This window comes from Epargyreus clarus, unplaced genomic scaffold, assembly GCF_041222505.1.
Source record: "Epargyreus clarus isolate Ecla_fem2 unplaced genomic scaffold, WU_Ecla_fem_2.2 ptg000007l, whole genome shotgun sequence".
In the NCBI taxonomy this organism is placed as follows: Eukaryota; Metazoa; Arthropoda; class Insecta; order Lepidoptera; family Hesperiidae; genus Epargyreus; species Epargyreus clarus.
Window position 1 is genome coordinate 5,536,505 of NW_027332215.1, and position 27,993 is coordinate 5,564,497.

General features: G+C 33.7%; 1 protein-coding gene across 2 annotated transcripts; it reads right to left on the reverse strand.

Annotated features, from left to right (window-relative positions):
- Positions 1-10,524: 10,524 nt before the first annotated feature.
- LOC140743273 (peptidoglycan-recognition protein LC) lies at positions 10,525-23,841 on the reverse strand. 2 transcript variants are annotated; one of them, XM_073074434.1, is made up of 5 exons: positions 23,367-23,841; positions 19,167-19,331; positions 17,832-18,029; positions 14,315-14,463; positions 10,525-11,412 (listed from the first exon to the last, which is right to left on the reverse strand). In XM_073074434.1, exons 1-5 carry the CDS (start codon positions 23,752-23,754, stop codon positions 10,993-10,995), a joined length of 1,320 nt encoding a protein of 439 aa, XP_072930535.1. In that variant the 5' UTR covers positions 23,755-23,841; the 3' UTR covers positions 10,525-10,992. The 2 variants fall into 2 exon arrangements, with proteins under 2 accessions (XP_072930535.1, XP_072930536.1); XM_073074435.1 differs by lacking the exon at positions 17,832-18,029.
- Between the last annotated feature and the right edge of the window lie 4,152 nt (positions 23,842-27,993).

Here is a 27,993-nt window from a genome sequence, read left to right on the forward strand (position 1 = left end):
TCGACAGCAATTCATAATGCATATCAGCAAAAGCCATGTCGTGGACTTATTCCATGATTTACTCGGTCACCACATCTGAGTCCTGATCGGTCCTAATAAAAAACAGATGTTCGCACACGTTTAAATTGAACCAATACCTACAATGTATATTGTTTAAAATTTTGGAGAAAAAATGTTGGGTACATTATTGATTAAAAGTCTCTTCCTTCAACTTATCGCGATGTATTCCAGAAATCTAGCATCATAATGCATTATATATCTACATTTGTTTTGTACCTTGCTACCAAGTGGAACAAACAGTTCACGGTGTACTATAACTAATGATGTTATCGGCAGCTTGACATTTTTTATTAATATATGAGTATTCATATGAATCGCTTTTGATTGTAATGAGTAAGTAAAATACCAGCGTTTATTCCGTTAGTTTTTTTCAGAATTATAATTATAATAATATGTAGATAATCAAGCATTGCATGTAATTTAATGAGTGGCTAAAAATTATAAAATATTATATTTGATCAATATAATGTACTGAAATAATTTACCAATCAAATGCAACTGTGAAGACAGATTTCCACGAATACATTGTTCATACAGAAATAAATATCATTAAATATTATCTAGATAAATGTATTTGTACCCAAGATACTGTATTTAGATATAGGTCTGTGGAAAACTTATATCACGGCGTTCACTCCGACGTAGAATTTCACGGCGCCGTATTGTGAATTTGTGTTTTATTCCTTAATCCTCAGGGCTAGCTAAGCTGCATCCTCTGGTAGGACTGTTATATTATGTGGGGTGAATGGTTGAATACAGATGTTCATGGGCAGCAGGAGTGTGAAAAATAACTTAAAATGTAAATAATATAACAAATTATACGTGGCACTTTTTATTTAAGAATTATTATTAAATTCGTACAATTATGCTTTTTACACTAATATTCATATGATTTTTAAAATATTATCAAGCTCTTAAAATCTACATAAAAATAATAAATCTCTTGTAACGAACCTATGGTCATTAACACTTAAAATTGACAGTCTATTTTATTGAAAATATATAATTCTAATAATAATATACAAAAAATGAAGTATTTTTCTTCTTAAATGTAATTACTGAATTACATTACATAAAAATATCTGACTACCACCTCAGAATTCTTTTTTTAATTAACTAATTAAAATCTAATTATATATAACAAGAAATGTAACAATTAACCTAAATATAATATTTCATAATCATATACACAATTTTATTACAATACGCACATTGTTTTCTATAATATTGTTCTACGAGTAATGCAACCAAAATTTTAAACCAAAATACTTTTAGAAATATCGGCTACTAATAAATAATTATAAAGTTAAGGTTTTTGTTTCACGGAGATCACCTTTTATTTATAGCAAAACCCAATTTAAATGATGCACAAAATATAAAATTACTGCGAATAATGTTATTCTGTATTATGTTTACTCATTATTTGAACACTAAGAAGTGACTCATATACTATATAGATACATAATTTGATAATTTATCGATTGTGTATTAATTTTAATTCTTCATACCATGTTTATCACATTAATATGCACAAAAAGATAGTCTGATTAGCCCAAAAGTTGGAATGTACTGGCACGTTATATTATCAATACGTAAAAATGTTTATAAAATATTATTGTATACAAATTCGTAGCATAACACTTTTGAAAAAAATACGGTAATAATGTTAAAAAGTACTTAATACCATCATACTACCCACAGATAACAGTTTTTTATTTTATGTATATCCGAATATCGGTTTCGGATTGTCAATGAAATTAGATATAGCTATTATTATTTTACAATATAAAATTCATCACACATTGAGAACTAGCGGACTATGGGGGTAGGACAGGGGCCTCTGGTCCCAGGGAGCCTCCAAATGTCTTTAAGTTCATTTATGGACACTTTTAAAAACTTGCAAAATTATACCAACTTCTGAAGAGCCTAGTCCGCAACTGCATTCAAGGGTTACATAGTATTAAAATGGCCAAATTTTCATTTATTTTTTATTTTTAGTATTTATTATCATAGCAGCCTTAGAAGTAAATGCATTGTGAAATTTGATCTGGCTAACTATTACGGGGCAATAGATAAAGCGAAAAACACCGGAAAATAACGGTTTCTTGTATGGCGATCCATCTATTTTAGAGTTTATATTATTTTAAGTATTTATTTTTATAGCGGCCACCGTTATACACACTCCGTAATAAAGTGTCTATCTGTGACAGACGGACAGACAGCGGAGGCTTAGTAATAGGGTTCCTTTTTATCCTTTGGGTCCAGAACCCTACAATTACTTACTGGTAGGTAAATCACATTGACCCTTATTAAAAATTTTTCGTTATTTTTATTTAGAACATATCAATAATTACTAAAATTATTAAACTGTTACTAAGTCAAATAAATTCCCTTTAGTTAAATTTTCTCCAAAACCTACTTAAAATACAATATAATTATTTGATATGAAAAATATGTGATTTTAATAAAATAATGCAATATTTATACAAAATACGGTAAAAGCACCCATCGTTAATCGACAATAGTCACAATATTAGTATTTCGAAGAAATACCTTAGCTATTTGTATTAAGTTTAACCATTTGGTACAAAGACAGTAAAAGCACCCATCGTTAATCGAGAATAATCACAATATTAGTAATTCAAAGAAATACCTTAGCTATTTGTATAATGTTTAAACGTTTGCCACATGATTTCTAGCGCTCACAGGATCCTATTAGCACTTAGCGTTTATCATTAACGAATGTAATATAACATACGTTATATTATTGTGAAGTTTATTAATTAAATACGAAATTTATACAAAATAAGGCCACTGTAGAATGTTATCATGATACAAATACGGTAAAAGCAACCATCATTAATCGACAATAGTCACAATATCAGTATTTCAAAGAAATACTCTAGCTATTTGTATAATGCTTAAACATTTACTCATAATTTCTAACGTACTCCAGGATCCTATTAGCACTTAGCGTTTACCATTAAAGAACTTAAAAAATACATACATATTGTAAAGCATAATATTAAAAATGTATTTTTTACAAAATAAGGCCACTGTGTAATGCTATCTTTATACAAATACGGTAAAAGCACCCATCGTTAATCGACAATAGTCACAATATTAGTATATAAAATATTTGCAATGAATTCTAGCACGCGCCAGGATCCTATTAGCACGTATCGTTTACCATTAACATACTTCTTATAACTTAAATGCGTTATATTATTGTCACGTTTAATATTAACAAATAATATTCGATACAACAATATAACGTTTTGTCATAATAGTCATTAATAAAAACGCTTTAATTTTTACTTTAGACAAACGTCGAGTAAAATGACATTATATCACGATCATAGCAAAATGTGGCAAGACTTTCCCGAATAGACGATTGAACTCAAGTGAACACCGCACCAAAAAAAAAAAAAGATACGTTACTAGCAGGCAAAATTAGAAACGTACAAAAGACCACAATTGTAGTTTCTTAACTCAGTCGTTTTTGCGCGGCGAAGTGATTGATACGTATTGTACGGTAAACGCTAAATGTTTTCTTTTATTTATTTATTTATTTATTTATTTATTTATACTTTATTGACCGAAACAAAGTTGTGGTACAACAAGCGGACTTAATGGCTCATTTTCATTGGTCGATAAACAGCATGCGGGGAGTCCCCGAATACGGTATAACAACTAGTGAAAGTGCCTCAATATGTAGTCGATATACAGAATGCAGGTGTTCCCCGCAAGCGGCCTTAACAACCAATGAAATTCGTCGGTTGGTGTAAAGCAAGCATAGTGCGGGCTGCGGTGGTTTAGTTCTTTTCTTTTTCTTTAGTGATGCTAATAATTTCTTCTTAAGTATGTCAGAAATATATAAAATTGCTCCACACAACATTAATTGGTGCAGGTACGTCTATTCAGCACCACAATTTCATGTGCGGTGAGGAATATCAAACATCCCGCATGCGGGCGTCATCGACTATTGAATACGGTTACCGCATGCGGAACATATGGCATGCTTAAACAGAAATCTCCCGTACCCCGAACGCGGGCTCTAACGACCAATGAAAATGAGCCATAATGCATTGCAGCATTTACCAGTCAACCTTGAGGATGTGCAGAAATAAATTGAAGGCGGTTCAATAACATAGAAGGATATAAATAAATGTCAATAAGATGAAAAAAAGAAATATAATAACAATAAATGTGAAAGGGGAAAGAAAAAACAAAAAAGAGGAACAGAAACTAAGTGTGTAATAATAAGAATAAGAGTAAAAGCCAGAAAATAGTAATAAAGATACTAGTGTCTAATTATTAATTTCTTTGAAATAGTGAGCACAAACTTTTTTCTTAAAAGAATATTTGCAACATATTTTTCTAAGACTGTCAGGAAGAGTATTCCAAAGCCGAGCCGACTGAACCGTGAAAGAATTGGAGAGAAACCCAGAGCGGTGAAGAGGAACAGAGAGGGCACGAGAGTCCGAGGAACGAAGCTCCCGCTCATGAAAATCACACAGGTATTGAAATTTACAATTCAGGTACTCTGGAACAACGGGATCAAAAATAATATAGAAAATAGAAATTTTATCGGCCTAAATATAATTTTATACAAAAGTACAAATTATGGGAAAAATTAACAAGTTTCAAGGAATCACATATCATAAGAAGTACGGAGAAATTATTATATTTTGTTTATTTTTCGTGTTTGGTCCGCCATGAACTGACAAGCAAGAGACAAAGTATTCCTTTCACAATATTTACGCATGAATAAAACTTGAACCGCAATGTCAAAAAGTAGTTGTCTTTTTATCTTATTGTTCTTATAGCTCTGTCCCTTATAGAATATCTGTCTATGTAGTAAAATGTAAGTAAATTAAAAAACGTGCATGTGTGCTGTCAATATAGTTTCGATCACTTTTTTGAGTTGTTTAGTGGGCACGTAACGTATCTATAGTATGTATAAATCACCGAGTTTCTGTCGTCAAGCGAGCTACGTAGCTTGCAAATCAGTAAATAATATATTTATACTGCTCTTATTAACTCGATAACCTCAAGACACTATGCTCACAACTCTTTAAATCATGGTTGAAAGTTTATCTTCATCTTTTTAGTAGAAGACATAATAACAATTGCAAAGGGTTAAAGAGTTTTGCCGTTAATTTCATGTGGCTCTGCGATAGCAGCCGCATGCACAATTGCACATGTCACAGACATGACAGCATGTCAAACAGAATAGGGCACTTAGAGCTTTCTAACAGGAGCTTATGGATGTTAATCAAAGTAGACACATATGCGTATGTCTGAATTTTTTTAAGTATTTGAACCCTTTGTGGTATTTCTGCCTAATAGCCGCAATGTGCACTGAAGTTCGATGATGGCAGATCCTTTTATGGCGGCACTAACGCAAAACTTAGTTATTCCCAATAACTGCAGTGTTAAGAGCAGCTGTTCTGGGAAGCCTAAGGTGAAAAACGCGACTAGGGCCGACATCAGGTCATCAGCCCATATGATGGTAAGAGACTTCTGCCGTCCATGAACATCTGTTATCAACCCCAGACGAGATTAGATTCCTACCTGAGGTCAACCACAGATGCGTCGCTACCCCCGAGGCCTAACCTGACATACCTCGAAAATCAAAAAAGTAAGTTTCCCTTACCACAATCTTCAAAGCGTTGCTGTGTTCTGAACACAGCAGCGCTTAATACTGCTGTTATTAGGCAGAAATAGGCAATGGTGCAGTCGGAGTCGGATCATAAAAGATTCTACCAGTTTCATTGTATACGACCATAATACTATCAAACATTCAATTAATCCAAATAAAATACTCAAAGTACATCATCGTCCGCAGCATTTCAATACAACCTTTACATTTAATGCGTGTAATGGAAAACAGTATAACTTAATTCAATATAGATTGTAATCCAAAATATCGATATTTCTATTTACCTCTCGCTCATTATACATAATGTAAAAGCCAGAAAGTAGGAAAGGATTTTTGGATATGCTCTGCATTGAAAGGAGTTTTAACTCAAATATTGCTGAAAAAGCTATATGTGTTACTGGTAACACTATATTATTAGAGACGTAAGATATGAAGAAATTTTTAAGGTTCTAGCATAATTAACACCATATTTTGGTAATATTACCTCTATATGTAAATATATAGTTACATACACCTAATTTATATGTTAAATAATATTAAGCCTTTATTTAATATCTACAATCAAAACGAAAAAAATGTTATAAAAATACAGTATTTGTTCAATTATACATCGTCGTAGGGTTTAAATATTAAAAATACCTTTACAATGTAATCTTATACAAGAGTACCAAAAATGTGTAAATTCCTTGAGTGTATTAATTTATTTGTTGCAATAAATACAAAATGCGTTCGAATTTAATTTTTTATCAGACTGTTGTCCTTCAACCGACTTCAATAAAGACATCAATTTCCCATTAGGTTGTTTTAAAAAATGCAGAATAACTAGCGTCATTCATCATTCAGTCGCAACCATATGCCGTTTCACATAATAGTGCCTTCTCTATCGCACGCGAAAGTGCGAGCGAGAGCGTATTACATAATTTCATAGTTTCGACCTTTCTGACTACATGATAAATTCACTGACTTCTACGATTGAAAAATATGGCTTATTAATGCACCTGTAAATGTACCTGTACATGGCACCAGGGGGAAATTTCTATATCTGTTGATTAAATCTAATTTTGGAAACTTCTCAATTTTTTGTATGACTTATGTTGCACGATACTGAACATGAAACGGAGAAATATAGTTTCGTTTTATCCCGACGATATTGCGACCTAGCAATTTCAAAAACAAGCACTGAGATAAAAATACCCCTACAAATACGATTACAAAAATAAGACTACTATTATAATATATACTTGCCCAAAAATATGATAAAACTACACGATTGTATTATGTATGGATAATTTAATGTTTTTTGGCCATCTGTGAGTCTGGATTAACCCTGGTAATGTCGTGGTATTCGGTTATAATTATTGAAGTAAAGCATAAGTTAGCAAATAATACAGAGCTAACTAACACAAATACTTAGTAAATAATATTTTTAAGCATTTTTTTAAGCAACGAAACAAATTTACAAATTTGCATACCCATTTTGATAATACTCGTGAATAATTACATAAAACAAACTAAAAGGGACAAAAGCGATAATAAAAGTATTCATTAAAGCCTTGCACTTAAAAAAGCATAAAATAATACAAATAATTTGTCGTTATTCGTCGTAGTTAAAATCGAGTATTTAATTATATTGTAATAAAACATGAATACAAGTGTAAAACACACTTAAATATATAGCTGTAGCTTTTCTCGGCTACAGATATAGAAATAAAGTCTTACATCTAAGAAATATTATAAAGAAAAAAATCACATACCGACACGAGGCAGTGTACGTGTTGTACAAATATTATGTAACATGCCACGATGACACACACGCATGCGTATTCCCATTGAATTTATTGACACAAACCCTTGCATGTGAAGTGCAGTTTGTTCAATACGAAGTTCGCGTCAACATAAATTAACCTCTACAAACGACTAAAATCGAAGTATTCTCCAAGTTCATAGTGAATGAAGCGATTTTAAAAACATAATCGATAATAGCGCATATGAAGCTGCAATAAACGAAAGCGAAAGTTCTTCATGAAAAAATCATAAAGGTAATAGAATAATAACTAGAAAGTTATTTTACATTAAGAAGACGAAAAACAACAATGAGGAATATCACAGTATTCAATGTATTGTCACAAAGTGGTATACAGAGCATTAAAGAGTAAAGATAAAAGCTAAAATCGAAGCTAACATTTTGATAACGAAGAAACATTTTTAAATGAAAGAGGAAACGAAAGAATTTAATATGATATCCTGGAATTACGTTTGAATTATTGGTTGGAATAATCCGAACGGAGGTCCATAAATTTTGAGATGATAAATTATCTCTAGATTGTTGCAGTGAACACAGTCCGTGATTACCAGCAAATAAATGCAATCAAACTACAAACAAACAAAAGAGCTATCAAATGCTTTAAATAATGCTTTGCAATTGCTTTGAAATACCATTGGAGTTGTAACGCATCGTGCGTTCCAACGTGTTAGTTTCGGTCAAAACTCGATAAGACAAGAAGTATGATATAACTAAAATCTATTATTGAACTTATTCATGAATCTATATATTACTATAATCTATATATTCACCTATATATTACTATAATTTTGTAGTTAAGAGCAGAGATCAAAGCTGAATGCACAGAAACTTATAGAGTAGAAAAGGCAGCTCAGCGAGCTGGAATAGCTTGAAATGTCCTTTCGGGGTAAACTCCGTAATATATAAATCCTATAATGAAGGTAATATCACTTTTGGAGTAGACAAGTTTTCGAATGAAGACTGAGTATCACTTTTTGGATCTACGCGCTATGGAGGCAGTTTGTGGTAACACGACATTTAAGAAAGGACTAAAGGCCTGGCAACACAGAAGGCGTATTCTAGCGCCACACTAGGGCGTCAGCGCCGGAAATAAATCCTGAAGCTGCTGAGTTGTGTTGTACTGAGTTATCAGTAAGCGCACGCACGTACTCGTATCCGCCCATCATTTTTCCCTTATAATGACGCTTGTACGCAAATTTGAAAAAATATATAACGCTCGACGACAAGAACACCTTTTTTTGAGGGCGAAACCTTTAATAGGTACCCAGTGCTGTGGAAGCGACACAGGGTTATGTGGGATTATTACCGCACTAAAAACCCCCTTGTGGCCGTCCTCAGCGCTGCGGAGAGGTCTCCGGGATCTCCAAAGGAACGCAACCGGAGTCCTCTCAGTGCACTGCCACGTTGGGCTCCGGCCAGGTGAGATTGAATCACCACACCGTCTGGTGTATACGACATACCGCCGTCCTTCCCGGGGTCGCTAGCCGGGGGTTCGAGCTCCCACTCTTGCCGCCCGCAACCCCGAAAGCCCCTTTTAGTCCTTTTAGGGTATACTGTAGCCCTATTCTGGTCCCGGAACTACAGGGACAACGACAAGAACGCCTAGACCCGCGACAGCCATACGCGTTTTATGTGATCGCTTAGTACCAACTCAAAACAACACAAACGCGTTTTTAGCGCTAACGCCTACCGCGGCGCTAAAAACGCGTTCTGTTTGATCAGGCCTTAAGTCCGTCGATAGAAAACAACGCTGATATGATAATTCACATAACACACTGTAACAAATATGTAAGTAGCCCAAAGGTTATTTATCTAGAAATTTGATTTTGGAATGTACACGTTTTTTTTAATCTGTTAATTATTAGTGCAACTTTAAGATGTGCACGAGATCAATAAAACATCAGATAATGCTGGGGTAATATTATAAATTATAATATGTGCACTACTTTAACACAGTTTAAATGTATACCAGGCGTGAATATGTTAATTAATCGATATACATACACAAATATAAGTACAGACATTTATATATTTAAAAAATTAAGCATTGAGATTAACGTAATAAAAAAAAAGATTAAACACCTTTCAAGGCGTTTGATCGAGTGCACCCACGACCAAAGGGCTGGCGCTTACCTCGGGCAAAGAATTAGCTTAGCTATTCAGCGAGGTAATGTCGCCAGCGTTTTGGGGACTCTTCCAAGAGACAACAATTTGGATGAAGCTTATTATATTTAACTATTTTATTATAAGTATTTTTATAGCCTGTTTCATATATTATTTTGTACTTTTTTTTATTACGTTAATAATGTAAATAATTAAATGTAACTTGTAAAAATGAAATGAAATAAAAAGCATTAAGATTGTTTCATTTATAGGTTGAATAAATAGGTAAGTTAACCGGTCTTAACTCTTTATTATCGCATACACGCGACTTGTAATTTTTTTAATAACTCTCACCAAAGAGCATAGATTAGTAAAGATACTTCGCCGCCTTGAAATTGAATGAAGCCACAAACGGCTTATTAGTAAGTTCTTTTTTTTAATTCTTGACAAATAAAAACATTTTTAGAGAAAATTAAGAATTCTAACGAATACTGCGTAATTTACATAATAAATAAATAATTGTTTCAAATATTTTAGGGACATTTTAGCACGGAGACGTGGCAAAACTTTTTTACGCAACTACTTCAATTCTCAAAACTGGGTACATTTTCTTGTTAGGAGTGAGTAATCTTTAGTTATCTGTGCCAAAGAGCTGCAATGAGAAGCGTGCATTTTCAAGTTGTTAACTTATTCACGCCTGGTACGTAAATTGCTTTTTGAGTTATTATATTATGTATTGATTTATTCGCACGTTGAGAACAATAAGCTTTTGAATGTTCCACATATGTCTTTTTTACTATTTGCATTTCACTTATTATTGTAATTTGACCTTAATAATATAATTACATTTAAATACAACATATTTTGACTAAATGTCCACTTGATATAACAAAATTCCAAAAAGAAAAGTAAATTCGAATAAAAAATGTCAACTATACCTATCTCGTTTTAAATTTATTATTAATATAATTGAATATAATATATATCGCAATCAATTTTATACTGTAATGATAAGCTATTATCGTAAATTTTATATTGGAATATTGGTATGGCCAGTTCATCTCATACTACCCCATTGCCGTAAAACAGGTCACTTCAGAATCTAAACTGCCAAATGCAGATACAGAATTTACACTTTACACTTTACTCACACTATTATTCTTCGCCGTTTATACAAATAGCAATTAAATTCTTACCGCTGGCAATGAATGTAGTATATATTTATGATATTAATTATCGGCACAGCGTCTGCACTGAATAAGCATAATATATCCCCGAAAATGAGGATCTACCTTGATTTACTCACCGCGGGAAAAGTGCCATACACTTTAATTTCTGAATTAGTATTGAATTGAGCTTACTATGCCCTTCTGTCTTTCGGCAGCAGCTGACTTATATCCGTGGTGTTGCTAACGAAATGGGGCCATTCCTTAATGATATTGTACACTCGGTCCCCTGGGCTCAACGTGGACATGAGTTGCCGGTGAGCCAGGAGCTTGTAGTCCTTCGCGAGTTTCTTCAATTCCACACCAAGTTTGATTAGTTTCTGGCACGCCTCCACCTGTTGTTTGGTGGGTGCCTCGCTGTTGAAGGTGCCTATGAACGCGATGCCTATGCTGTACTTATTGTAGTATTTGGTGTGAGCGCCCTCGTAGTCCCAGCCCCTGCCGTAGTAGACGGAGCCGTCGCCGCCGACCAGGAAGTTGTAGCCGATGTCGTCCCAGCCCCGGGACTCGATGTGGAACGTCTGGATATTGCGCACGTGGAGCACGCACTCGCTCTGAAATTTACATATTATACCACGTTAATGTAATATAATTTTACATCATCGTCCACGTTTTTTTTTTATAATATAGGAGTAGCAGACGAGCATGCAATCCACCTGATGGTATGTCGCTACTACCGCCCATGGACATCTGTAATCAACCCCAGATAGGATTAGATATTCCTACCTGAGGTCGGCCACAGATGCGCCGCTACCCCTGAGGACTAAGCTGGAACGCCTCGGAAAAGTATGTCTCCCTTACCACACCCTTCAAAACGAAACACAGCAGCGCCTAAAACTGCTGTTATTAGGCAGAAATAGGTGTGGCGGTGGTGCCGCCGGAGTCGAACCACAAAGGGTTCTACCACCTTCTACCGTCTTCGGCGTCAACCCATTAATGTCCCATTGCTGAACTCTGGTCTCCCCTCATGGAGATTTAGGCCATCATCCAGCGCACTGCCCAAGTGCAAATCGTAGCATCACACATCTTTGAGATTTATTTTTTTAAAGAACTCTTTCCTTATGATTCCTTTGCCGTTATGGTAAGTGATAAGTAATTTGTAATTTTATGCATGCCATATCAAATAAATAACCCTATGTTAAGCCGAATAACATGTTATGGAGTCATATGGGTGATCGGCAGTCGCTTCCAAACTTCGAAGATGGCGAAAATATCGGGCCGAGCTGTGGGACCTAACAGTTATAGTAGCCAATGTAATTTGACTGAATTAAAGTAAAAATGCCTTGAACTTGAAAACAATGAAAAATTTTAGGTTCAAATAGTTATTGAGATGCCACTTCACACTGTTAGCAGCTGTATCGAAATTTAATAATGTTTCTTATCAATTGTAATGCCCTCTATCTAAATAGAGCAAAAGAATGGCAACTAAAATAACATTTTTTCTTAGCATTTTTGAGTGAAACATTATTATAAATTAAATAAATATCAAAAACAGTAAAAAATTTAATAGCAAATTATAGGGACAAATCCGTCGTCAGTCTGATTAAAAACCCTCCTTAATTATCTAGGTCGACTTTTCCTGTAACCCTGTATGCACCTAGAGTCATGCCTGTAGTCATACCTTGTTGCGGCGAACAAAAATGATTGTAAAGGATTTATTAGTATGAATTAAGTACCAAGTGAGTAATACGGTACTTTATATTAAATACAATCTAGCCTAATTTAAGGACTAATGAGTAATTCTACTCTAACGTAAACTGCTAAATAATCATATAATGAAGGTGGCGTCCTCTGACACTGCACTTCTTGGATTCATCACAAAAGGGAGTAGACACATTGTTCTTGTGTTCTATAATGTTTACTTATCACTATAATAAAGGTGATACTATAATATAGTGTATAATTTGATTATTTTTTCTAGCTTAATTATAATTAGTATTCCTATTGTTTCGAATATTGTAATTAATTATTATTTAATAAATATATAAATAAGGTGACTAATACATGTATCCGGAAGATAAACTTACACGGCCATGTCACAATTAGGAAAACGAAACGTAACTTCCGGGACCGTTGACTTATCGGTACAGGGTTTTCCCGTGGTTGTCATATGAACAAGAATATATATGACACTTCGGAACTAAAAGAGCGTAATAGACGTATAGGCCTTAACGCATTTTTACACTTTAATAGTTATTAAATAAATTATAGTTTAAAAAACTTAAATCCACGCTTTTGTGGTAAAACAATTAAGGTATAAATATGATACTTAAAAAAAAACTAGACCACGCCAAAATCGCACAAAGACGATCGATAATCCTGACGATCCTGAGGGATAGGAGAATGAGATAAAATTCTTACAATCATGTTTTGTCACCGGTTCTTGATAATTGTTAAAAAATTTGTATCCATTTGACAGTTCAAGGAAGGTAAAGATCGAGTTCAAAGATAGGTACTTACATACATAGATACCAAGCTAATAAAAGCGTGATAAAATGTCATTGCATACGAAGAATAAAACTTCATAAAACGCTTTCTACACTCACAACCCCACACTAGGATTCCCTGTGTCGTGGGGCCAAGGACACACACATAAACAAATACACAAACACCCAGACCCAGAAACAGAAATCTAAATTCATAATTTAGATATCAGTCTGGCCGGGGATCGAACCCGGGATTCTTTGCACCTCAGGCCGGTATGGTGACCGCTTCGCCACGCGGCTCCTCAATTGTTATTTACGCCCTTCAAGCCCATAAGTATCTACATATCAAGATAATTTTGTTAATTTCATCTCCTTGTAAGCAATAACTTGCCGAGATTGGTTTTTATCCTTACAATATCTATTATCGACATCAAACCATTTGTGTTCCGTTTCTGAGCACGAGTCTCCTCTCAGATTAACGGAGGTTTTAGGCCATAGTAAGTAAGGCCATAGGCAACGCGCTGACCAAGTGCGTGAGGTAGACTTCACACACCTTTGAGAATATCTTACTTTTTTAGGGTTCCTCACGATGATTTCCTTCACCGTTATAGCAAATAATAATTAATTTCTAATACGTTTATATTTGAAAAACCAGAGGTGTGTGCCTTGGATTCGAACCTCGGTACCCTCCGACCTAGGCCGGGTTTCAAACGCAAGACTATCACTATCACAGTTTCACACACTTGTATTGCCGACGTCAGTTAAGCCATCTAATTCGGTTAGCAGTTGTAAAACCCTCTGGATGATTAAAACATCTACAGGTTGACCACTTAACCCATACAGTATCAAGTTGTTATTGAAAAATCATACTCAAAAATAACATTAAAGGGATAACCCTTTACCAACGCTCATTATCAAAAAAATCTTTTATGAACTAATCAAGTTATTATGAGGAAAATCATAGCCGGAAACTGACCGTGAAAAGGGTTATACGAATATTTATAGTCGTTTAAATCTTGTATAAACTAACCTGCGTAAAACAGCTACCGGTGGCAGTGTGAGTGATGATCACCCAGGGCGCCGGTAGAATCAGTTTGTTCAGCTCGTGCTCCACTGGCTGCGCCACCCAGTCAAGTCTCGACACTATCCTCAAGTGGCCGGGCGCTATTATCAACGGGTCTGATGACAAACAACACGTGGGTTAAATACACAAACCAAGATCTCGCATTTTTTATATAATATAGGAGTAGCAGACGAGCATGCAGTCCACCTGATAGTAAGTGGCCACTGCCGCTCATGGACATCTTTAATAAACCTCAGATAGGATTAGTTAGTCCTATCTGAGGTCGGTCACAGATGCGCCGCTAGCCCTGAGGACTAAGCTGGAACGCCTCGGAAAGGTATGTCTCCCTTACCACACTTCAAACCAGCAGCGCCTACCGCTGCTGTTATGAGGCAGAAATAGGTGTGGTGTTGGTGCCGCCAGAGTCGAACCACCTTCAATATATATGATCATCATATATGATCTGTCGGGAATTATCTCATTTAAACGCCTAACAATCTTAAGAGCAATTACGAGTAATACATGCATTTAGTATGTCTTATCTTATCAGTGATAACTGAAAGTACTCTTTCTTTTGTAGTTAAGAAAGAAAACTTACTCTTGTATTAATTACTTATGATATTCTTTTCTACTTTCACCTCACGACACATGCCTACGGTTACTATATACAAATTCCCAGGTGTGATTACAGCCAGTCTGGGCTGTAATCACATCGTGTAACTTACGGGTTAACAATTTCAGGCTAAATCCAATCTTTGTGGTTTTTTAGAAAAATCAAGTGCAAGACTGCATGTGAATGTGCTTTAATTATTAAGCTACCCGCCCCACTTTATATACCATTTTAGGCACCATAATTATACCTTCTGTCAATATGGAATAACACGCCTAATAATATTGCCAAGGCACCATTGCATCTCTTGTAGGTAGATCTATCAGATCTATCCAGATGTAACCATAAAGTGTAGGTAACCAAAGAGTCTAACCAAAAACTTAAAAAAGGAAGCCACATGAAGTCAAAAACAAATGCATTAGAATTCCTAAAGACTGATTTTAACTGCCTCGCGATAAGTGGTTGGAATCTGTTGGCCACCATCCAAACATGTATTTCTGTTCGATAACAATAGTGTTAATCGCTGCTGGGCTCTGGTATAAACGGTGTGGGAAGGAAAATACACTTATACGAGGTATTCCAACTTACTCCTCAGGTAGTTAAGTATCCTTGGCGGCCGTGGTCCACCCCAACACTCTAATCTAAAATGTAAACGGGTTTATCTACTAGAAAATGCAAACAGTCACGCTACTACTTGACTGTGAGTGGTAACTGCGCGCACACATGATCTCTTATTATTATAACATACTAGCTGACCCGGCAAACGTTGTGTTGCCGTATAAATAAAAAAATGTTACGGGTGAACATCCCTTATTACTTAGAGGTATGAAAAATAGATAGTAACCGATTTACAGACCTACTGAATATGCTTATAAAATTTGGTGTAAATCGGTAAAGCCGTTTCGGGGGAGTACGGTAACTAACATTGTGACACGAGAATCTTTATATATATATTTCTTATTTGCGTGTGTATGTCACTGAACTCCTCCTAAACGACTGGACTGATTTTGATGAAAGTTGTTGTGTGTGTTCAAGAGGACTTGAGAATGGTTTAGATTCACAATTTAGTCCGTGGGAAAATATTTTTTTTAATTAATTTTTAATTCGTAAGTAGTTATAGAATCGGAAACTATGCATTTGATCAAGTGATGATCTTTAGCAAATGGCAGATGGCACCACTAGTTTTATATATAAGATTATACAGTAATGCATCGACTTACGCTACCCCGATTTACGCGAATTCGGAGTTGAACGTCACGCAACTGACGATATGATTGTAGGCTTACTTCCTCCACACTATTGCTCAATTAATATTAGATAATGTTCGCATTTACCGCGCGGAGTCAACGGATTGTTACATGCGAAATCATATCATACGCGAGTTCGACTTACGCGGTTATCGCTCAGCGCAAGTTCGGGCTATTACTGTAATCGTGTTTTTATATCATACGAGTAGTAGACGAGCATGCAGTCCACCTGATGGTACGTGGCTACTGTCACCCTTGGACATCTGTAATCAATCCCAGATAAGATTAGTTTCCTACCTGAGGTCGGCCACAGATTCGCCACTAACCCTTAGGACTAAGTTGGAAAGTCTCAGTAGGGTATATAGCAGTGCTTAACACTGCTGTTACTAGGCAAAAATAGGTGTGGCGGTGGTGCCGCCGGAGTCGAACCACAAAGGGTTCTACCACCTTTACTGCCTCACCACGGCCCTAAAATATCGCTTTAGGTCTACAGAATCCCACCACTTCATGTTGTAGTATTTTATTAATTAAAACAGAGTTAAGTAGTTAGTCAAATCATCGATCCACCTTCTTACATTACTTGTAGACTTTTCATATTCGAATATGAGGTTGTAAGTTTTGACGTTCATCAGAAAATTTATCTTATTTCAAACTTAGGCTAATATTTCGCACAACATGCCATGCTACATGATGTAATGTTAAATGAAAGAATTTAGTAATGATAACTTGCGTGGTGCGATAACTCGAGCCAGGCTTCACTGTGGTTATACACAAAATATTTATCGCATGCTCAATTTTTAACACTCATACATTATTTATTTCATGAATTTAAATACCATTCATGTTGAAAGTTATATAAATTACTGTTTTAATGCTGAAGCATGTATTGAAATACTTCTGAGACAATGAAAATAAGGCGTAGGAGAGGTGGGTACTGTGAATAGTTAATAATTTTCTCTGAGTGTTTTTCAGAAAAAACACATTAAATTTGCTTCGATCTTTGGTAGCTACGACCAATGCAATTAACAGATCATCAGCATTTCATATGGCTTCCAAAATGATACACGTAGGCAACACGTCTCACATTTCTATAGATATATAGGAATTTAAAAAATGTTATTTAATTTAAAATTTAATTTATGGATGTAGTGTGCGTTTAAAATAATCACCTAGTTTACAAGTGAAGTCTTTATGTTTTAGTCGTGTTACTAGAACAAATCAAGGGATACCAAAGACATATTACATTATATTTTACGTAAAGCTGTGTTTGTTATATTTTGCTTTTCATTTTTGTATACACATATCTTTTGTGAATCATTTTACTTTTGGATGTACATTTCGTGAATTGTAAATGCACATTTCTCATTAGTGTACAATTTTCATTAAATTCATGCAGATTGTATACCCAATAGAAATAAATGAGAATAGTTGATAATAAAATAATAATTTTACTACTCATATTATGTTAAAACTACCAAATTGGTAAATGTGTCATCACGCCAAGGGAACCCCCACAGATATGGCATCAGGTGACGGGAGCCCCCGCGTTACAGACAATTTATTGACGAACCCTAATTACTTATATACAATATGAAACTTAAAGTGCAATTATATGTCAGAATCATACCTTCCTTTTTGCATATCGAGCAATTCTTAATCAAACAATTCTCATGAAATGTCCTCTTATCAGAAGTCTGTGCTTTACCAGACACCTCCCTTGTTAGTAACCCGCAAGATATCAACAGCAATGTTAATGGCAACAGGATGATCGTTATTATAATAACTTGATAGTTCTCATAACAGTATCCCACCACCGTTGAGTTCGCTGGAATAAATATAATAAAAATACTTTAAACATAAATGGTGATTGTGTGAAATTTTGATGACTAGTTACATTGTAGCCGATAAGTAAGTACATATTCCACAAATAACCACATAACCACTTATGATTCAGTTAATATATGGTAGGACACTTATTGAACGACTTCGTGAAATAACATTAAATATATGAGATACATATTTTTAGCAATGATATTTATTTGAAAAGACATCATAAGTCATCATCAACCCATTAACGTCCCACTGCTGGGCACGGGTCTCCTCTCAGAATGAGAAGGTTTAGGCCATAGTCCACCGCGCTGGCCAAGTGAGTATTGGTAGACTTGGAGATTTTTTTTTATAAATCTCTCAGGTATGCAGGTTTCCTCACAATGTTTTCCTTCGCCTTTTAGCAAGTACTTTGCTTTAGCTTTGAAAAGTACTTTAAATAAATTTTACTATATTTATTTATATATAGGTTCAAACTTGTAACTATAACCCTTTATATTTATAGCACAGAAACTGTTGTGGTTTATATGTTATTCTTATAAATTCACATATAATTTGGTCTAAGTCTCGCAGTATTTGTACACAAATAAAATAGTTTACTTATCGGCTAACAATTAGAGTGAGCACAATACAATGACATCAGCCTCAGAGTTAATGACTGATACATGCAATAAGGGTGTAACAATAAAGTGTATGATAATAACAAAAAACTGTGTTTCACTTGATTATTATAATAAAATTGCCATGTTGCAAGAAATATTAATAATTAATTATGTATTTTACACCATGAGCATACATAGAGTTAGGGCTCCTATTCCACCTTAGTAAGGGCTACAAAGATAAATTCTTTAAGCATATTTCGAAGACTAGACATATTTATAGTAATACTGCACAAATTGCCCCTTGGCCCTCTTCTTAACAAACTTATAGCTATGCCTATGTGTTCCTATCATGTAAAAGTTTCAACTTGAAACAAGAATTGATGATGGTCGACTTTATTGAATTTAATGTCCCTACATAGACATCTAATTACATGACAACAATACTTTTTTTACTATATCTATACAAAATACTATTACACCCCTATTACAGTCCACATACATTCAGTGCAAAATATATTGTTATCAATACTTACTGGATGGATCACTATTGGTACTAAAGTCAGGCGGTGATGAGTTGCTTTGGTGGTCAGTTCTATTCTGTAGCACGAGGATTATTGCTATTAAACCACCTATCACAGTTACACATATTGCTGACAGCGTTACCTTATGCCATACTAGAAACTGATGTTTTTCTATCGCTGTAAATGGTAAAACAAATAACATAATTAATTTTACAATGAAAATTGATAAATATACTATATCGTAGGCTATCTACACTCACAGCCCCATGGGTGCTATATACACACAGATACAAACACCCAGACCCAGAAACAGAAACCTAAATTCATCATTTAGATTTCTGTCTGAACGGGGATCGAACCTGAGATGTCATCTTTATTGGCAGAAGTTTTTTATTCACCTTTCTCTCTCATTGAACTTGAATTTTAATATGAATAGAAATAATAGTATAGCAACCATAGTATTGTATGTTTTATAATAATCAACAAACAGCAAATAGTAGCCACAATAGAAAATGGCACAGAACAATTTATCAATAATTAAATGTGTAATAGAAGACAACTCTTCCAATACAAATATATTATCAATAAGCCTTTAGATTCCACTTGATGGCATACACAACATGCCACATGGTTTTTAATGAGTCATGTGGGCTGAATTGATATCATAAGATATCTAAGGAATAATTATGGCAAGTACTTCACTTTGTATACTTTATTCTCTGACCTTCTATAGACCCTTTGTTTTGATTAAGGCTTATTCAATTTTCTGCAAATAAAAAGCATGTGCAACAGTAAATAAATATAGTTCAAAAACTAAAAAACACGCTTTTATGATAAAATCAACTAAAAAGTAGAGAATAATTTTCAATCTAGGAATCAATTAAGGAACAGTAAATTGTATAATTGTAAAAAAGCGTGGAGTGCTCCACTTATCAATTTTCGAAAAACACCTCACACTTTTTCCACAATTATACAATTTACTGTTCCTTAATTGATTCCTAGATTGAAAATTATTTTCTACTTTTTAGTTGATTTTATCATAAAAGCGTGATTTTTAGTTTTTGAACTATATTTATTTTATTAATTTTTAGTATTTGTTGTTATAGCGACCATCATTATGCATCGTCTGTAAAAAAATCAAGTGTCTATCTATTACGGTTTAAGAGATAAAGCCCTGTAAAAAATAAAAATAAAGTTTCGTTTTATCCTTTGAGTACAGAATCCTAAAAATCATTCTACAAGATGGCATTATAGATATGTTTCAGTACATTTGAGTTATAGGGAAATAACATTATTATTTTCCAAAGCTAAAAATCAATCTAGTAACTTTGCCTGAACGCTCCATAAGGCGCTTTCTCTCGCCTAGAAAATCGTTAATCCTAAGGATATTGATAAGGACAATGGTATAAAATTATTAAAATCGTGTATTGTCATCGGTTCTTGATAATTCTTCAAAATTTTGAATTAAACTGAATGTTCAAAGTGGATAGAAATCGGGCTCAAAGATTCCGTTACTGTTACGTACATACATACAAACGTACAACCCAAGCTAATAAAAGTGTGTTAAAAATAAAAAAAATTGTATACTTGTTCCTGACTTTAAATGAATATAATTCGTTGAACTCATTTTAATTTCCTTTTAGTATCCTGTGGCTTAACACTTCTTAATAAATGTAAATAAGAATTAATAAAGAATTGTCTGATAGCCTCCCAGCTTGAATGTGCATAATATAATGCTTACTATCACAAACCACAAATTATTTCACAAGGAATTCAAAGTTATTAATAGAATAGCAACAACATCTGGTATTAATTAATATTATATTTATATGGATTGTGTACAGGCAAGTGTCTGTGAGCTGGAATGATCACTTAACATATTCATATAATACATCCTTATTCTACTTGTGTCTTATATACCAATGCATTGTATGGTATGTCAAATGCCTGAGTGTAAAGTAATGAAAGGTTTTTGGAGTTGTTTAATGTGCACTTAGATTATGATTGTCAATGGCCTATGAACATCCACTATAAGGTGATACACAAAAAAAGTAGAAGTATGATAAGTCACATTAAACAATCACAAGCTGGCACAACTTGAAATTTATATAGTCTGTTATATCCATACTAACACATTAATCTCATAATGTCATTTATAACTGAAATTTCAAGAAAACAAGCCAATTATTACCAGTTTCCAGTTGCAGTTGTAACACATCATTAAAGTTAAGAATTATTGAATAGTTGAGACATTAAATGTAGAGCATTTAAACCAAAAATAACCTACATATTAGTGGTCCATACTTCCATAGCATTAACTAACCGAGATGGAGCAATGACCCTCTAAGTATCAGCCTCCTATACTATAATTTATAGTTAAGCCTATCCTGTGTTATCTAATAATATATTACTCCAGCCAATCATTTACCTGGAGCTCCTTTATGACTTCATTTTTCCAGCGATACCTGAGATGGCCTGATACCTTACTTAAAGGAAAGACAAATTGCAATTGACATTTATAGAATAAAATTTAATGAGGAAGTCTTGAACTGTTTTCCTTGTAAGAGGATTGACCACAAGATATGTATACATATACGTTTTTATATAGGTAGGCTACTATGTCGTTAATTAAAAACAATGTCAATCCTATTTTTTACCTTTAAATGGATGATGGATGGATGGAGATTTCTCATATTTGCTAGGTATAAAATTTTAATCAAATCTCTTCGTTTATACTTTACTAAAGTTGAATGTTTTAAAGATTTTCAATAGGGGCCGTTCAAATATTACGTAACGCAATTTTTGAAGATTTTTGACCCCCCTCCCCCCCTTGTAACGCACCGTAACGTTTTTCTATACCCCCCCCTCCCCCTCTCTAAACGTTACGTAACACTCAAGTGTCAATTTTTACCCTAAACTCGCTAAAAACTTATGTTATAGTTTTTATCCTTGGGCGTGTTCAGCCGAACTAGGTGTCCTGAGTATTCTAAGTTAGTTTAAGTATAGTCAAAGCATATATACTGCTATACTGTACTATACTTAGTCTAACTCAGAATACTCGGGACTTAGTTCGGCTGAACCCACTCATTCAAGGGATTCCCCGTAAAACGTAAATGAAAAGGGTTGCCAATTTAGGGGTTTTAATTCTCTATTTTTTTATTAAAAAATGGTACGTAACGTGTATTAAGAAAGACCACCTCCCGCCCCTGTAATGCATCGTAACGTTTTACAAGACCCCCCTCCCCCCCAAATTGCGTTACGTCATACTTGAACGCCCCCATAAACAAAGAAAACACTGTTCTTTTTGTCCTTTCCTATGATGAACAATCAACTTTAAATCATTCTCCCATAAATTATACTCATTGTGGTAAGTTTTGCCTTTAAACTGTCAATATATTGTAAGCAAATATACTAAAAAATGTGCCATAATTCCATATAAAGTACAAAGAAAATTTTCGCAAACCCTATATTATCTCACAAGGGCAGTACTACTGGTCAACATAACTAGACACCTGGTCTTAATTAGGTCATCACAATACACTAGTACAATTTGGAAAGATAACAATAAAATTTAAATAACTATTTTCACAAAACTTTTGGATAAAAAAAATTCAGACCTATTTTATTCATTTGCATACTTACTATTGCTATATGCAAAACAAAGTTTACAAATTATTAAATGTAACTCAAAAACTTTCTAATATTTTTTTGATTTGCTTCATTAATTTAATAATAATTTCCTACCTTGTTTATTGCATTTTAAAGAATATTATCTACTTTGCTCATTGTACAACAATTGCTTTTTTTTCTAAATTTAACAAATTAGATATTACAAATAATATTATTATTATATGATATAAATAAGGATGATATCTGTGCCAGAATAACAAAGCCAGTGAGCATGGGATTGTGTACCAGCCAGGTGTCTAATATTGTTGACCAAGTCGTACTTATTAGGTAGAAGTTACTGTGAAGAGGTATTTCTACATCATGACTCAACTCCCTAAAATAATGATAGAACATTGGGTAGGTGCTTCCGAAAGTTACCTACTTATTTAGATTTACCAATATAGCCAGAAATTAAATTAAGCCACCCCAAATAATTTTGTTCAATACTTTTTAATTCTTCAGTAACTAAGCCAGATGGCGCGACCTAATTATTTTGTTCACAACTTCTGCTATGATAAACATTTCACGTTTGTAATAACTCACGTGCTTCTGTCGTTTTGCCGCGAAAAGGGCCGGGGGTGCTCCCTTGCTCCTCGTCCGTCCGCGTGTACGATTCATTTTCGACTCCAGATTTACTCTGGATTATCTGTTTTATCGTTACAGGTCCATTGAAATACGTATTATTCCCGAATTGAACGTTTTCTGAGTTCGTCACAGCAACACTACCATACACTGGCACCACGGACGCCCGCACCAGGCTCGGAGGTATGCTCGCCACGGTGCTGATAGTCCTTGAAACTTTTTGTTTATCACATGTCTCGTCATCGTCACAGTCGCTCGCATCTCCGCTAACTTGCAAATCCCCCAGATCACCTTTGACTCTCAAACTCAAATTGGGACTATCAGTTAAAGATTCCACTTTCATAGCCATTTTATAAAGCCATCATCACCTTTTTAATGGTGAAACAAACTTATATCATCATTTCTAAAACTTGATAACAACTCAGTCAAATTGACAATTTTGTAAGTTCAGTTTTTTTAATAATAATGTCAACAGTGTCAACTTTACGCTGTCTCATTTTTTTTTTAATTTCGGTAATGGCAAAGACTCCAATTTCTCTCATACTCATACTTCATAGTGCTAAAGAATAAACTGTATATCCGGTTACATGCCTTAAAAAATTAAATAATACAATTTAATGTCTAATTCGATGAATATTTTAGTAGTATAACTATTTACGATTATATAGGCTATGAAATATTACAATGTAAGTACAATACTACATCCTTTATCAAACATTTTACAAATATTATTTTTATAAAACGTCGGACATTGTAGAAAAACCTACTATGCTGTATAATTTACTATACTCTTTGTATGTAAGCTATTGAATCTGGTTCAACTTTCATTTTTAGCGTGACAACTAATTACAGGTTTGCCATTTTAATATGTATAAATCCCCTGATTTCTGTATTAAAGCCATAAACATTGTGAAAACGAATAAGTATAAACTGTTGTTTTTCGAACTTATTTTCGACTGGATCATATAAATAGGTGTAGTCCATGTGTAGTGTCTGTATCATGACTAATAACTAAAGTGCAGCACAGCTGTAAACACTGTCTCGTGCTCACGGTGTGGCGGGGCGCGCGGCGTCAGTATCGCGAGAGCCATGGGCGAGAGCGGACGGCCGCCTGCGCACATAGTGAGTGGTCGAGCCCCTGCATCTCGAGAATAGCAGTACATATACTACACCTTGATTTTCTTTTCTATGGTGTAGTCATATTTTTATCATTTATAGTAACAATTATGTTTTATTTGGTCACACTATTTGTTATGTTATTTTTCTGGTTTCGTTTCAAATATAATGAATAGATGAAATGAATAAAATAGTGCTAAATTAAATTCGTTACAAAAATAGGTACACATAATTTATTACTTGTTACCAAAATATCGTTACTCATTAGGTTAGTAACGTTTTTTGTTTTTCAATCTACATAATGATCTATTCATTAAAGGCGAATATAATCATAAAATATATAAACTACGTATTTTTAAATGCAACGTTGTGTATATTTCGTAAATAAATAAAATAAAATAAAGTTAATAAAGTAAAGTTTTCTTTGATTGACATATTCGACGCAAAGTTTGCGCATCTTGCATTTTGTAAAGTAGTAAGAACATAGCACACAAGTAACGAAGTATAATTGAAAATAACATTTTGGTCATGATTAACTAATACGTACATACGATTTATTATTTTATTTCGTAAACATTCGAATAAATATTATTTCTAATTTACATTATTAATCAACTGTTAAAGAGAAAAGGGGTCTAAAAAGTTGTGTAAGGCATAATTGGGTACTTGACACTAATAACAATAAAATATGAAATATGATCGATATGATAGCTTATAAGTAAACATAAATTATGCAATATTTAGTTTAATTTTTAATACACTATAAGTATTTTTATTTCTAAAAAGAAATTTTCAAATTTTTATCTGTGGGCTGTAAATTCCAAAACGGGGACGGTGCTGCTTGAAATGTCATGTGACGTCACCACACGCATAATAAACAAGACAAATAATAATTATATCGTCTGCTGTTAGAGTTGGTTGAATTTATGTTGTGAACCGATATAAATCCACACTATATTAAAGTTGATAGCGTGTATCTGCTTAAAGAAGATATACAATGCAATAAATAAAAATGAATACAAAAACTTCCGCGAAATAACCTATGGAAATCACAAATAAACAACGTAAGTAAAATATTCTTTACATTTAATCATTTCGGACAGTTAAAACATTTCTTAGCCTACTTTCGATAGAAGAAAGGTTATGTTTAAGTGATTATCAAGCTTTTTTAAACTATACTTATATTGTTATGTGAACTGCTTTAAGGTTATTTATTGGTTATATTTATAATTATAATTTTAATCCTCGCGACAGCATTATAGTGACGAAGCTATAGGGTATGTGCAGTTTAAGAAGAAGGCAAGCTTGTGTTTCATGAAAAGTAAAAGTTGTCCTAAACACAAGGTACATCAAATGTCATGCACAGTGTCTATGATTTTATATGAAAAGGAGAGTATTAAATGGGATTACTGTCCTGCCTCCCAAGGATGCTGCAAACATGCAGTAGCATTTTTAATGTGGAGTTGTAGAAGAAGTGAGGAACCAAAAGTTTCGAAAGTGTATAAACAGTACTTCTTTACTTGCATAAACTACCCAAAAAGATGAAGGAAGGAAAACTACCATACAGTTGCTGTTATTGGACTACAGATTTAATTATGAAAATGACAGTGATAAAAAAATATATTCAGTTGTTACAGAAAATAATTTTAGGAATTAAGAAAAGCATTAACGCAAAAGCAGCACACAAATTCTGCTTAGCAAGAGCTTCAATATAAACGAAGGAAATAACAGCTTCAGAATGCTTTGAGGTGATCTGTAGTAATTATTGTAACTGTAACATATGACGATAAATATATACAAAAGTTCTACTGTGTGTACTCAATAGAACCATATAAAACAAATAAAAGACTAATATTAGCAAATCATGTATTTTTAATTATACAGTCCTGATAGTTAATCAGTGCACATGCACAAGCAATAATAACAGTCATGAAATATTTTAATTGTGTCCTATTAATTACAGAATGGGCCCTTCAAATAGAATTCTCATAGACGTCTTATAATTCTAATCTTATCATAGACATCTATATATTATATTAAATATATGAATACTTCCACTTGCTGTTTTGTTTTGATTACGTTCCAATGATTTGGAATTGACAAATCACTCGAGAGTTACTAAATTTATTCCTTTTTCTCAATAATACTTTTCTTACATAAATAGTATAAAATGTCATTGCTTGCAAACAGAGGATTTAAACATATAAGAATCTGCAAGTTCTTTAACGTTTATGAGATTTGGGTTTAGGAACTTGTATAAGCAAATTTGTTAGGATATTTAGCGATCGTACTTGTACACATCGTCACTGCACACGCCTTGTAATTTGACATTCTTGCAATTGTACTAATAAAAGTTAAATAATTCCCAAGATTTCTCCTGAAGTATGTGTAGCGTCGAAGTTTATTTGTATATTTTCAATGTGTTGACGTCACGCTACGAAATGACACTTGACCGCCTGTTTTGGCGTAACGTTCCGTTTACCGTAATAAAAATATGTTTTTTATTAATAAATAGCCCTTTTTTCCAAAAAAAGATCAATGAAAGGCATATATAATACGTATATGTATTCATTAAAACAGTTTCCCAAAAAGTGTCAAGTAGCCAATTTCCTAAACGCTAGCGGGTTTTTTTGTTACACTACAATCGTAAAAATAAGTTATTTTACGATTTATGGCACAGACTGCACTGCCTGCACTAGCGTCAAATGTCAAACACTATCAAAATCAGAGTAGACAACACAACAGATCAAGCAACAAAGATTAGTGTTGCCAAACTACGATTGTTCCGCTATCGATAGTTTTAATCTAAAAAAGCCCATGCCATCGATACAACTAATTAACACAACTAATCGATACAACTTTAAAATAATATAATACAATGGGCTAAGTGCAATACTTACGATACTATCTATAGTGTCGTATCTCCTAATCGCAAAAGAATCAATACTATCGATACCATCGATTGTATGTTAATTTACGATAATATTGAGTATGATTCTCAAGGTAACTAACCTAACTAACAAGATGAATAGAACAAACAATATTTTTATTACATTTCTTTTGTTTCATATTATTTGGTATATGTAATTTGTTTGATATTTTGATATAATATTATCTACTATTGCTATTTCATATTGAAATTATATTAATCGCAATGTATTTATTTATATGTTTATCGCAAATTAGCATGCAATCGATAGTTCACGACAATAGATAGTATCGACATTATCGATAATGACGATACCATCGTTTCCTAGAAATTCAATAGTATCGATACTTTTCTGACTGGGAGATACAATACTATGGATAGTATCGATAGTATTGCATTTGTCCGATTGTATCCTTATGAACTATCGATAGTATCAATACTATCGACTTAATCGATACTATCGATTATAATATCGATAGTCCTTCTATCGGACTAATATCGATAGAATGTCGACATCCTATCGATAGTCCACTATCGATCCTT